Source organism: Pelophylax lessonae, assembly GCF_965119305.1.
Source record: "Pelophylax lessonae genome assembly, chromosome: 3".
NCBI lineage: Eukaryota > Metazoa > Chordata > Amphibia > Anura > Ranidae > Pelophylax > Pelophylax lessonae.
This window is the reverse complement of record NC_138770.1, coordinates 581,266,156-581,280,972: the sequence shown is the minus strand read 5'-3', so window position 1 is coordinate 581,280,972 and position 14,817 is coordinate 581,266,156. Positions and strand designations below refer to the sequence as shown.

The window sequence follows — 14,817 nt, the reverse complement described above, 5'->3', positions numbered from 1 at the left end:
CCTGACCATGTTTTCTTGGAACCCCCCAGAAGACCTGAATGGCTTAGCTCCTTTCTCCTGCGCCCCGGAGGCACAAAGGCCACCTATGAGCAGTAAATGGATGCCACCGTCTATTACGCGGTGACTTGCTCTTGGTGGATTGGGGAAGAAGAGTACTCTTCCCACCCGTAAGGACTTTGATTAACTCATCCGAGGAGGAACCAGTTTGTCCCCCGTAAAGGTTAGGTCAGAAAGAGCCTTTTTGTAAGCCTAGTCCACAGACCAGCTTTTTAGCCACACCATGCATCCAATTGCAACCCCCACTGCATACACTGTGGCCACCAGTGGATCCACACCCAGCGATGCCACACATATATATATACAGAAGGGCTTGGATCACTTGATCCGTTAGCTCTTGTCAGTCCCAATGGGAGCTACTCCGTTCCTATGTCACCTTTCAGTAACTTCGCCTATTCCGCTATGGTCTGTGACACCAGAGTGATCACAAAGACCGGTTTCAGTATCGAGCCTGCGATCACATGCAAATGGCGGAACTGAGACTCGATCCATCTATTCAAGGGGTCTGTAAATACCGTGGACTCTTCCACCGGAACTACCGTAGACTTGTTTAGTCTAGCAACAGGATGATCCACCTTTGGTGGCACGTTCCATCTAGCGGATACCGCGTCCCCGAAGGGGTAACGCTTAGGCACCACTAACATTTGTTTGATGCGCCCCCGCTGTTTATGGACAATGTTGTCAAAAAGTTCCGGACAGGGAAAAACCTTGCCTTACTTCTGGGATTTGCGGGTGCCGAAAGACATCCACCACTTTTAAGGTTTCCCGCACTGACACTATAAGGGCCTCCACCAGCGCGATTTCCAACGCGGCTGCTGGCGAGGATACATCTTCCTCGCCATCAGAATGCAAAGACGCAGAACCAGGGTGGCATGTGTCCGCGGCGGCCATATCTACGTCAGAATCTGAGGATATTAAAGAGGGAGGAGAAGGCATAGGGGCGCTTTCTACTAGTAAAATTTTTTAAAACGAAATCCTGCCTAGTGTTCTACTCTTGTAGGGGGCAGCATAACCCAATTGTCAAGGATCATATGGAGTTGCGTCTGTCAATGAACGATAGAGAAAACTGAATACCAATAGGAAGAAGGGGTATACACCCTGGTACTGTCCATAGGCGTAGCCAGACTTTTTTTTCTGCCTAGTGTCCTACTCCTGTAGGGGTCAGTATAACCCAATGGTTAAGAATATCAGGAGCTGTGTCCCTTAGAGATAGAACTGATATAGTAATACGCCCAGCTGACAAGGGAGGTGGCATAGTGGTGCTTGACAAAGTTGCCAATACCACCGAGATGCATAGATTACTGGCGGATTGAGATACTTACGTTCCCCATTCAGGTAACCCTACTTTTAAACTTAAGAAGGAACTGATTCAGCTGATTAACCAAGGTTATCATGATAGTATTCTCAGTAAGAAGGAGAAATCTTATTTGGCTCCCGTGGCTCCACGGGTCCCTGTCATCTATTACCTCCCTTAAGGTCCACAAAGATTCTATCAATCCACCAGGTCGCCCTATTATCAGTGGACTAGATTCGGTTACCTCTAGAACAGGGAGGTATATAGATGGGTTTTTGCAACCTTTGGTGGTACAAACGCCTTCCTATTTGGAGGGACTCTACCCAAGTTTTGAATCTCTTGGGCGAGATACAATGAAAGGACAGTTACATCTTATCCACTGTACACTATAATCTCCCATGAACATGGTTAGCAGGCAGTGGATTCCTTTCTGGCGAAGGGAATCTAGCATGATATTAGAGCAGCGTCAGTTTATTTTGCACCGAGCATGGCAAATTTATTCATGGCTAAGTGGGAGGAGGACATTGTCTATGGGCACCGCCGACAGGAATTATTTGTCTGGTGGAGGTACATAGAGGACGTCCTCCTCCTATGGGATGGTAGTATGGAATCTCTAAATATGTATTATCAGTGATTTGAATCAAAATTCTCAGGGTATAATTTCGCAGCATGAAGCCAGTTAGACCAAAGTGCACTTTTTGGATCTGAATATTGAGATTAAAGAGGGTGCTATTGTCACTAGCACCTTCTTTAAACTACTGATTAGAATAGTTTTATAGGTCAGGGGAGCTGTCATCACCCCTCTTGGCTCAGATCTGTTCCAAAGAGTCAGTTCCTGAGGGTGCAATGGAATTGTTCAACCATTGTAGAGTATGAACAACAGGCCTCTATGTTGAGAACTTGACCCCCTTATTCAGGAAGTGAGGGGTCTGGAAAGATCCTCTTTGCTGATGGACAGACCTAGGTTGTAGAGGAATACTGACAAAATGAGTTATTCATTACCACATATTCCAAGCAGCATTAAACTAAACGTATATATTATGGGAGTGTGGTTCCTGCGCTATCGTGGATTCTCTACTAACCACCCTAATGCTGCGTCACATAAACTGATACTATAAAACAGCCACAGATATATAAGTTATGGGGGAGTGTGATGCGCTTCAGGGGTACTGTGAATATTATATAAAGTGCTTCTGTGTAACTATCCACTTATTTCATCAATTCTATACACCAAAATTATTATTCTGAAGTGCTGTTACATAGGTTTCATTCCAAAATTAATAAATTCATCACTAGTTCATATAAATATATAGTGCTTGCGTAGATATCCCATTCAGATATTATTGCCAGAAAGTGAATAAGTGCTTCTTATAAAATAAAAGTGCTCTGTACATCCAGTGCCAATATAATTATCTCATCAACAGTACAAAAATTATATATCACATATGTCCATAAAAACAAATAAATGTAACAATAAGTGTCCAATCCAGATAGGAATGCACCAGACAATTCCTAATTTTATCTGGTTATAACAAATCCAAAAAAATATTTCTCTTACGTCCTCCGACAGTCGCCACCCACTCACAAGTCTTCACCAATGGGTATTGACCTTTGCTCCGTAGGAGTAGCTAGGCAACAAGAATTGTTAATACAAAAGCTTTTAGCATAGACACACCCCTAGGGGCTGTCCCCTCAGTCAATACCTCCCTGCACCAGCATTCCCAACTCAGTTTGACTTTGCCTAGCTTAGGAGTAGCTGGCTTTCCTGTGCTGGGGGCTCAGTCTCAGCCTTCTACCCTTTATTTGATTTTATTTCAAGTGTTTTTTCTCTTTTCCTTGCTAGCTGTTATTCTGTCAGCCTTAGTTTAGGGATCTTCTGATGAAGAATCATCATGCGGAGCTGGGTCTCGGACTGGCCGCCCTGGATCCCAGGGCTGAGAGCCAGATGGATCCCCAGCCTGCCATCGAGCGTTCAGCTTAGGTTTTACCCTGGCACATTGAACGACCCATCCCTGTTCGCTGCAGGGATGCTGCCTGTGAGGTGGCTACCTCACTGGACGCCATGACTGCGGTCCACATGCGTCCTGGCTGCGGCACTCCCTGTCTGCCCTGATAGCGGTTTGTCGCTGGAGACGGCTCCCCACGCCATCTGGTACGGTAAGCACCTTCTGTGTGGGGACCTTCTGTATGGGTGTCAGTCTGTGGCTGTGTATTACCCTCCATGTCTGTGTAACTGCGGGCTCCCTGTCAGATCCCTGTGTGGCTGCACTGCCTGTGGGCTGCGGGGGTGGGCCATCCTGCTCTGCTGTTTATTATGCTCTGGGTGCAGTTTGTGTGCAGACATGTGTGTGTGCGGCGGTCGCTGCGGCGATCCGCCATTTTATTTGCCTGAATACTGTGACCGGCCCTTTCCCTATGCAGCGCCATGTTTTGGCGCCATTCGCCGCCATTTTGGCGGGCGGTACTCATCCATGCACATGGCGGCGCCATTTCATTGTAGCCTTCTCCCCCGGCCGAGCGGCCATTTTTCTGGAGCCTTCAATAGGCTATATCAGTCAGCCAGCATTGCATCACTTCCTCTTTCTCTGGGAACAGCGATCGGTGGCAGCGGTCTGGTGTGCTCTCTCCAGGTTTTTACCTTCTTGTCCTGTCATTCCTTGCTCAGTATTGTCTATCCCTGCGGGGTCAGTGCATACAGCGGGGTGCGGTGGGCTGCGCTCGCAGTGGTATTAAAGGGCCAGTACCTTTATACTTTTCTGTACTGGGGCATGGATTCTCAGGATAGCAAGTTTCCCCCCGCCCTGGTGGGGGACCAGGGGGCTGCTGCACCCCCCGAGGGGGCCGATCTGACCACTGTAGTGGCTTCCTTAGTGTCTCAGGTGCAGATGCTGCTGGCTGAACGATACGCAAAAAGGGCCAGGTTATCCATTTCCTCTGATTCAGAGAGGATGTGGCTGCTGTGGCTGGCATACCCTTGTCAGGGTCCCGCTCATCTTTGGACCTTGTGGGGTCTGAGGGGGAGCCTGAGGTGGAGGGGGTTGATGTTTCTCCCCCTGGCTCGCCTGAAGAGCTTGCACTCATGAATGTGCTGATTGCTTCCATAAAGGACACCTTGCACCTGGAGGATGAGCCTACTCCTCCTGCTAGGGTGTCTTCTTTTGGAACGCAGAGGGCTCGCAAATCTGCTCTGCTGAATTTCACCATACGGTTAATGAACAGTGGCGCAATTTAAAGAAGCCCTTTACTGTGCCCAATAAGTTTAAACTGCTTTATCCGTTTGCGCCTGCCACCGACGAGCGTTGGTGTGTGGCGCCCCCGGTGGATCACGCGGTAGCCATTTTGAACAAAGCTATTGCGGTGCCTTCTGAGGATACCCCGGTTTTCCGGGACCCTACGGACAGGAGAATAGAGTCTCTTGCCCGTCATGCCTATATGGTGGCTGGTTCTATGCTGAAGCCTATTTTTGCTTCCATTATGGCGGCACAGGCTTTGCTTATTGGACCAAGATGCTCAGGCGCACCTTGGCGGCTGATTCCGCTTCACCTACCACGTTGGCTATGGTGGACCAGATCCATCAGGGTGTCATGTACTTGTGCGATGCGGACTTGAATTTAGCTCCCTTGGCTGCGCGCCTGTCCTGCGTGGCGATTCTGAATCGTCGTCTGATTTGGCTGAAGAATTCGTCGGTCGACCAATCTTCTCGCAAGACGCTGGCGGATTTTCCCTACGCGGGGTCTCGCCTTTTTGGCGAGGCTTTGGATACCCTGATAAAAGGGGTTACGGGGGGCAAGAGTACTCTCCTGCCCCAGTCTTTCAAGCATAAGTCTTTCCGTGGAAAGCGGAATTCCTCGTCTAGGCCCTCTCAGGGGTCCTTTCGTGCCTTTCGGTCGCAGTCCAAGGGCAAGCCCTTCAAAGGCCAAGGCTCCCAGAAGAAGCCGTGGGTGGGGAAGCAGAAGTCCGGCCAGTCCGGTTCAACTTCCCATTCCACTTCCGCCTGAAGGGGCGCCCTCACCCGTTTCTGGGGTGGGGGGGGGGGGACGTCTGCGCGGTTTCCTACAACCTTGGCTGGCCCGCATTCGGGACAGATGGGTTCAGGAAATCGTTCGATCTGGTTACAAGATCAAATTTCTCTCTCGGCCGGCGGGCAGATTTTTTCCCTCAAATCTTCAGCTGTCTCCGGAGCGCTTGCAGGATTTGCACCTAGCGGTGCGGGACCTGTGGGCCCAGGGGGTGGTGGTCCCGGTGCCTCATCGGGACAGATTTCGGGGGTTTTACTCCAATCTGTTCACTGTGACCAGAAAGGAGGGCAAGGTGCGTCCGATTCTGGACTTGAAGGCTCTGAACCGCTTTGTGCGGGTTCGCAAGTTTCGCATGGAATCCCTGCGCTCAGTGGTGGCTGCCCTGAGTCCGGGGGAATTCATGGCCTCCATCGATCTGAAGGATGCGTACCTACACTTCCTCGTTTGAGGGTCACCAGAGGTACCTTCGATTCGCCATTGCGGAGGATCACTACCAATTCGTGGCGTTACCTTTCGGTCTCGCTTCGGCTCCGCGGGTTTTTACCAAAGTGCTGGCGCCGGTTCTGGCCCTGTTGCGAGCACAGGGCATTGCTGCCTTGGGGTATCTGGACGATATCCTGATACGGTCAAACGCCAATCAGAGCCTGGTGACCGACCTGTCCACCATGATACGGACACTGCAGGAGTTCGGTTGGACTATCAACATTCCGAAGTCGACTCTGTGTCCTTCGGTTCGTCTTCCCTATCTGGGAATGATTCTGGACTCTGTCCAAGCGAAGGTCTTCCTGCCGGAGGACAAGCTTCGGACTCTTCAGGACGAGGTCAGGTCCCTCAGGGACAACCGACACTAGTCGCTCCGGACATGCATGAGATGTCTAGGTTTAATGGTCTCGTCGTTCGAGGCGATCCCTTTTGCCCAGTTTCACACGCGGGGTCTCCAAGCGGAGATTCTGGCCGAGTGGGACGGGCGGCCGCAATCCCTGGATCTGCGGATCTCGTTGAGCCACGACGCCAGAGGGGATCTTCTGTGGTGGCTCCAGTCCCCGGCGGTGTCGGGGGGCAAGTCTTTTCGTCCTTTATCATGGACGGTACTCACCACGGATGCCAGCCTGTCGGGCTGGGGTGGTGTTCTGGGCGTTCTGTCCGCCCAGGGAACTTGGTCGGAGGAGGAGTCCTCCCTTCCGATCAACATTCTGGAATTGAGGGTGATAAAGCTTTGCCTTCTGAGATGGACGGACCGGCTACAGTTCGGGTTCAGACGGACAATGCCACCGCGGTGGCCTACATCAACCACCAAGGGGGCACCAGGAGTGCCCGAGCGGCTCGGGAAGTAGCCGACATTCTGTCTGGGGCAGAGAAGCACGTCCCAGCGATAACGGCAGTTCACATTCCGGGGGTGGAGAACTGGCAGGTGGATTATCTGAGTCGCCAGACCCTGGACCAGGGAGAATGGTCCCTTCACCCGGATGTCTTCCAGATGTTGTGCGCGAAGTGGGGTTCCCCGGATGTGGACCTGTTCGCGTCTCGTCCGAACAACAAGGTGGAAAGGTTCGTGGCACGGACGCGCGATCCTCGGGCAGTCGCCTCAGACACTTTAGTGGCGCCCTGGCATCAGTATCGTCTGATGTGTGCCTTTTCACCGATTCAACTACTGTCCAGGCTTCTTCGCAGGTTAGCCTCGGAACCGCACACGGTGATTCTGGTGGCGCCGGACTGGCCTCTCCGGTCTTGGTACGCAGACCTCGTAAATCTGGCAGTCGACGCTCCGTGGCGTCTGCCACTTCGAGAAGATCTCCTGTCTCAAGGACCGATATTCCATCCTGCTTTACAGTCGCTGGCTTTAACGGCCTGGCTGTTGAAAGCCAGGTCCTGAAGGATAGGGGTCTCTCCCCTGAGGTCATTCCCACTTTGATCAAGGCTAGAAAAGCCTCTTCGGGGAAGATTTACTACCGTACTTGGAAAGCGTATTTTGCCTGGTGCGAGTCCAGGGGGAATTCTCCTCGCTCATACTCGGTGTCGAGAGTGTTGGCTTTACTTCAAACGGGCGTGGACCAGCGTTTGGCGTTGGCCACGGTTAAGGGTCAGATTTCTGCGCTGTCCGTTCTCTTTCAACGCCCTGTGGCGTCTAATTCATTGGTTAGCACCTTTGTTCAGGGGGTGCGTCATTTGGCCCCTCCTAGGAGGGACCCTTTACCTCCATGGGACTTGAACTTGGTTCTGTCCGTGTTGCAACAGGCTCCCTTTGAAAAGATCAGGGAGATCTCGTTGTCTCTGTTATCCAAGAAGGTTGCCTTTTTGGTGGCGATCACTTCGGCTCACAGGGTGTCGGAGCTGGCGGCTTTGTCCTGCAATTCTCCCTACCTGGTGGTCCACAAGGATAAGGTGGTCCTGCGGCCTAACCCATCTTTTCTTCCGAAAAGGATCTCGGAATTTCACCTAAATGAAGACATTGTCTTGCCTTCGCTCTGCGCGAAGCCTAAGCATCCGAAGGAGGTTGCCTTAAATTCCTTGGATGTTGTCCGGGCAATCAGGGTTTACCTGTCGTCCGCTAAATCTTTTCGCAAGTCGGATTCCCTCTTTGTCCTTCCTGAGGGACCTCGGAAGGGCATGGCGGCGTCGGCTGCGACCATCGCCAAATGGATCAGACAGATCATTGAGCAAGCCTATGCCTTGAAGGGGAAGGTTCCTCCCTTCCCTGTGAAGGCGCACTCTACCAGGTCTTTGAGTACGTCTTGGGCTTACCGTCATCAGGCTTCTGTGGCCCAGGTGTGTAAGGCGGCGACTTGGTCGTCCGTTCACACCTTCTCAAAGTTCTATAAGGTGGATGTTCAGGCATCGGCTGATGCCTCCTTTGGCCGTAAAGTTCTCAGTGCGGCAGTTTCCTAGGGACCCTTGTTTTTGTGGGCCCTTGGTTGTTAGGAAGTTTTCCCCTGGGTTACTTGTTTTTCCTGGGTTGTTGCTCCTGTTGAGCACGTTTTCCTGTTGCCCTGTTGGTTCTCTTACTGTGGTAAGGTTCCTTTCTCTGATGTGGGTACTGCGTTGTCTTTCTGCGGTTGCGTCTCCCACCCCTCATGTCTACACTGCTTTGGGACATCCCATTGTTGAAGACTTGTGAGTGGGCGGCGACTGTCGGAGGACGTAAGAGAAAACGGAATTTTTGTAAAATCTTACCGTAAAATTCCTTTCTCTGAGTCCTCTGACAGTCGCCGCCCCCCGCCCCTCTTTTGGGGTTTTTGTGTACGCTTACTGCTATGCTACCAAACTTGAGTTGAGAATGCTGGTGCAGGGAGGTATTGACTGAGGGGACAGCCCCTAGGGGTGTGTCTATGCTAAAAGCTTTTGTATTAACAATTCTTGTTGCCTAGCTACTCCTACGGAGCAAAGGTCAATACCCATTGGTGAAGACTTGTGAGTGGGCGGCGACTGTCGGAGGACTCAGAGAAAGGAATTTTACGGTAAGATTTTACAAAAATTCCGTTTTATATATACGGATGAATAGATAATGGTGATTTGATCGTGCAATTTCTTTTCCTCCACCTTTAATCTCCTTGGTGTGAACCTTGTTCAGTGATTTCACTTCTAGGTGTGCTATATTCTCACCTCAAAGAAAACAATAATATGCCTGTATTATTAAACAGGAATTGGTGGAAGTTCTTCTCCTTCCTCTATTCCAGCGTGGTATCGGCTCTCAATCAAACCTTTTTCAAGGGTATCAGGCTACACGGCTCGGGTTCTCGTTGCTCCAGAGGGATCAATACTATCACACATGGAAAGAAAATAATGGATGTATGTATTTATATCTTCTTCTTTATACCACATTTGAATAAAATCGGTGGTATTTACTACTAGATTACTAACTGAATATATCTATACAATTATTGCAGAATCTGTGACTATCACCCTTGAAAAAGGCTCGATTGAGAGCCGAAGCGCGTTGGGACAAAAATGCAGGAGATAGAGAATTATCCTAAAAAAGTCACAACTTTCACATCTGTCACTACCTTCTGAACTAAATCACATCTCTTCACCAGGGGTCTATAACCCCTCACAATTATCTATTTTACTGTATATATGTACCACTCTACAGAAGACCGTAAACAAATGCTTTATTTTACTACCTGTATCTAGATTATTATTTGTTACTTTGTCCTTAAAGTCCCCACATTTCTATGGCCTGAGGTACCAACCCCAAATAAGATTCAAACAGGGACGGTGGCAAAACCCATACTATTGATAGGTAGATAATGATCAAAAAACCTTCAATATTTTCCATAGGTTAAGCTTCACCCCGCAGTGAGGAATGCCTGCTCAACCGATCTTCCATCTCCGCCACGGCAGTTGGTAATAGTACCTTTTGCATGCTATTAACTGTATGACAGTTTAGAACTAATGCTTTTATGGCTTAACAAATGTGCTTTGCGTTTATAGAGAAGCTATGCTGAGAATTTTGTTCCCATCATGGATCTCACAATGGAAACTTGATTGTCACTGACCAATGGTGACAAGCGCTGTTAAAGCTGGGTATTTATCTGTCCAGTGCCTACTCCAAGTGCTCTTCACAGCAGCTGGGACAGAGTTCAGTGTTTTTTTTCCCTTATACACCTGTGCTATCATTGACCTAGCTCTTGTAACTATTTGGGTTTCTGCTTAAATATTTTGTTTTTTTTTTACATTATTTATGCAGTGCAAGAAATAGCAGATTTCCTAATAAAAATATCTTAATACTTGCTCCATAGTGGACTAAACATCTCCCACGTGTTTATGCTTAGCCCTGTGCTGTGAATGAGTTTGTGTAGTGCTACTCAGGTTTCCACACTGGTAGTGTCATGTCAGAGGACATTCCTTCCTTGCTGTCTTTCTTACCTAACTTGACTCCATCTCCAGGGAAACTGGTTGTTTTGGGTTACTGGTTGTTTCTCCCCAAGCCTTGATCGGTAATGGTATCCATAGCTTCAAGAACAGAGGCATACAGGCGTTCAGTGTGTCTTTCAAGCTCTCCAGATTGTTTGGAAATTAATGCCAGGGTGTCCTTCAGCACTAATGAGAGGTTACAAAAAAGATCACTGTAGCATCACAAGGAAGCAGATAAAGACTCTACTCATAATTATTCATGTGTTTATCAGTAAACATTCACAAACTGAGTCCCTGACCTACAAGTCATATCTGCTAAGCATTACCTCTACAAGCTCACACCCTAATGACTAACAGCTCGCTGCTTATGTGTGTATATAGTCCAGCAGCAAACAAAATTACTTGAATTGTTTTGTAGTCACCCTGTAGCCTTTGATTAGAGGAATGGAGGTAACTATTTAACATGTAAAGTTTCTGGTGTGGTCAGCTTCGGTACTATCTTTGTTTATGACATTGCTACTGTACTTGCACAATGCTGGCAATCAATTGCTAAAAGTAGGTGACTGCATCCTAAATATATATGAACTCTAATAGTAGAAGCTATATTTAAGTGGAAGAAAAATGTAAGTTCTATTTGCATCTAATCTGGCCAGATAAACACATGGCAATTATAAAAACATCCGTTTTTGGGGAAAACATTTTATGGTGTCCCATGGCTCTAATAGTCAGCCACACGTGGAAAAGGTAAGACATTTAGGACCTGTATGTGAATACTTAGCTTGTCATAGATAAAGATATGTGAGCCAGGAAAAACCTGCCCTTCCATGCTACAATAGAAGCTTCCTTTGTTCTACTCCATGCAGGCTGTGCTCTCAGTTATGTAGCTATGAGGGTAGAACACTATATTCTGGTTATAGGTATTGTACTTCATATTGGCTTCTTTACCTTCTCAACTAGAACTATTTCTTACGTTAAAACAATATCCTTTTATTATAGAAAAGTTCTTTAAAAGGAGCACCAAAATTCTAGTTTGATAAGCTGCTTCTAAATACTGTAGCTGCTGACTTTTAATACAAGGACACTTACCTATCCAGGGATGTCCTCACCCGAACCAATTGTTGGATCGGCCTTGGGTGCAGGCACCAGCATAGCACATAAGAGAAAACCGAAAGTGAGAGGGGGGGGGGGGGCAAACTTCCAGCTCAGATCGCTGCCCGAAGCGGGAGCGTGTACTTGTCAAAACCAAGTACCCACTCCCCCCAAAAAATGGCGGAACTTCCACAGAGACTAAGGGAGCCGCATCCAGAGAGGCATCACAGATGAACTGCAACCCTTGGACCAAATAGTCCACCAGCTCCGCAAAGGCAGGTGGAGGCTGTTCTCCCTCCAGATCCTGGCACAAAGGCTTTGCACATTGGGGAAAAAGCAGAGACACCAATGATATGGTGAACATGGGCCAAAGGACTGAACCAGCCACAGTAAACATGTGGCGGACAAAAGTCTCGGCTCTCCTGTCAAAAGGATCTTTTTCAAAAACTGAAGACTCCTCCACCGGAATTATGGCGGATGTATTCAGCCTGGAGACCTGAGAGTCCACCACAGATGGGACTGCCCACGTACTCAGAGACTCCTCAAGTGGTACGTCTATCGAAATGCTTAGGCACCGCCATATTGCGTTGAGAACAACTCCACTGACTTCCCGTCAGCTCTATCAACTCAGTCAGCAGCTCGGACAGTTTGACCAGCAGCTCAGACAGCTTGGGCAGTCAGCCGCAGCCTAAATTTTTGCCCCGATCCAGCCATGTGAGGCGCATGCCCAACGGCAACTCTGTCAGCTTGGCCAGCAGCTCACACAGCTTGGTCAGTCAGCCGCGAGTAGGCTGCAAAGCCGCGGGCCTGAGTTTTAAGCCCGATCCGGCCGCGTGAGGCGTGTGCCCGTCGGCAGCTCTTTTAGCTCGATCAGCAGCTCAGAAAGCTTGGTCAGTCAGCTGCAAGTAGACCGCGTTTGCCTGTTGGCAGCTCAGACAGCTTGATCAGCAGCTTGGTGAGCAGCTCGGACAGCCTGGTCAGTCACTTGGACAGATTGGTCCATCAGCCGCGGCCCAAATTTACAGCCCGATCCGGCCACATGAGGCGCTTTTTGGGCTTTTTGCGGATGATAAAAACATCCATTCCCCAGCCCAATAAGCGCTGCAGGGAGTCCAAAGGACATCCCTGGCCCAGTCACAAAATCCCCAGGAGGCAGGGAACCCACACCAAACCCCCCGTTAAGCAACAACCACATCCAACCCCCCCTTCTGGAGTACAGCTCCCACCGTGAGTGTTTAGAGGGGCTGGGGGGGATGGATGGGGGCCCACGTCCACCCCGAAAGACCACCAAGGGAGGGGGGGGGGGGACACTACTTACCACACCATGGAAATTAGTCTGCATCACTCCAGGCAGACCACCCACCATCTTGGCAAAGGGGTGCTGCGGGCCAGAGGTATGCTGCGACTCGGGTCATGACCAAGAACGTAACCAGGGCTATGCGTCTTCGCGGGATGTTTAACTCGCCGGCCAGCTCCTGTCCAGTGGGGCTATGTTTGCCCAACCCAGCGTGGAGCTAAGGTCAGGTCACGCTCTTTGGCCAGACTGGGAAGACCGCAAGGATCAGGGATATACAGTCCGTCACCCAGTCCGACAGTTGATTGCAGTTCTCACAGGAACCGAATTGATTATAGTTCTCAGAGGAACAGAAAAAAAAATAAAAGAAATAAATAAATTCAGTTTAAAAAAAGAAAAAAATGGAAGCGTGATCCCAACAAGGAACTAGGTCCTTACTCCTGACTATGCAAAAAAAAAAAAAAACTGAAGAGCTAGAGCAGGAAGTAGGAGTATACCCCTGGGGACTGCCCTTTGGGCGTAGTCAAACTTTTTTCCACTTAGTGTCCTACTCCTGTAGGGGGCAGCATAAACCCAAGGGTCAAGAAGATATGGAGCTGTGTCTGTCAATGAACGAAAGAGAAAGCTGTATTTTTATTAAAAAAAAAAAAAAAGAGGAATTATTCTAAGCCTCTATTAATAGAGAAGTAATTGCATAGAGTTATAGGAGTGCAATATTTTTCATGATAGTTGTCTGTTCGATTACATTTGTTTTTTTGGCTAAAATCCAAGGACCCACTTGTGCTGCAACCCATGCATTAGGCAGTCCTTTCAAACTGAAAATGCTGTAAATAATCAAATCATAGGGCTTGCTGAATATTTTTGCAGTGAACATGAGTTTAGGTGAGATTTAAAATGAATAGCACTGCAGCAAAAATAACACATTTACAATGTGTTACTGCAACAGCCTGGTGTTAACCGGCCCTTAAAGTAGAACTATAGGTAAAACACCCCCCCATTTTGCAGGGAGTAATGCCTAGTACACAGAATGAAAACAATGGATTTTTGACTTACTGTAAAATCCTTTTCTCTGAAGTTAATTGGGTTATGCTGCCCTTTACAAGAGTAGGACACTAGGCAGGAAAAAAAAAATACCACGACTATGGGGCAGTCCCTGAAGCCATACACCCACTCACTCTGCTATAGGATTTAGTATTTTACGGTAAGTCAAAAATCCAGTTTGTTCTATCGTTCATTGACAGACGCAGCTCCATATTCTTCTTAACCATTGGGATGTCCCAAAGCAGTATTTGCATGAGGGGTGGGAAACCAACACAGAGAAAGAACGCAATTCCCCAAAGGCTAAACCTAGCCAACCAGGTAAAATGGAGCTCAACCAGGAACAACTGGAGCTCACCTAGAAAGAACATACAAAAGAGTAAAATTTGCTCTTTAAACAGCAGCCTGCAAAACCTCACGGCCAAAAGAAGCATCCGAGGATGCCAACATATCTACTTTGTAGAATTTAGTGAACATGTGCACAGACGACCAAGTTGCCGCCTTGCAAACTTGTATTAATGACGCCTGATGGTGAAAGACTGAAGAGGCACTCGGCGCCCTAGCAGAATGCGCCTTCGCAGGGAAAGGTGGTACCTGACTGTAACGGATCAACCGGCACCCCGACCGGGCACCTCCGTTGACGGATGCTCCTAGTGCATCCCGAGGGCTCCAAGCACTCCACCAGACACCGTAACCACCTCAGACCCCACGAACCGCCGCAGCTTGGTTAGGGTCTCGCTGTGTCCTACCCACCCAGGACCTACGACAAGGCTCCAAGTTCCCGTGGGTGAACCGCTCTTTCCCCAGAGAGGACAGCAGGAACAAGCTAATACAAGAGCTTAGTGAATATCCAAGGGAGTATGGAAGACCAATGCAATCCCTTGTAGCATATTCCCCCAATAAGAGACAGGACTCTAGATTGAGGGTGAACTAACTCAACTTTATTGAACAAGAAACAGACTTATATACAGTTTTCCCCCACAAGGTTACTGTCCAGGTGGACCTTGTGGAGAACTAGACGTGACATTCACAATCCAATAGAAACAGGGTTTTACACTCAGTCATTCCCATACAGTGTACACAATCCCCCCCCCCCCCCCCTAAACTAATTATCTAGCCATCTGGACAGAACAATGTGAGGTCATTAAAAAAAAAAAAAAAAAACAGACAAATGT

At 48.6% G+C, this 14,817-nt stretch overlaps 1 protein-coding gene across 1 annotated transcript in view; it reads right to left on the bottom strand.

The window, feature by feature from the left end:
* The window catches only part of CEP68 (centrosomal protein 68), a 58,151-nt gene that overhangs the window by 15,007 nt on the left and 28,327 nt on the right, over positions 1 to 14,817 (bottom strand). The window contains exon 5 of the mRNA XM_082252611.1: positions 10,234 to 10,407. Coding sequence (XP_082108737.1) covers positions 10,274 to 10,407 — 134 coding nt within the window. The 3' untranslated portion in view covers positions 10,234 to 10,273. The remainder of the gene's footprint in view (positions 1 to 10,233; positions 10,408 to 14,817) is intronic.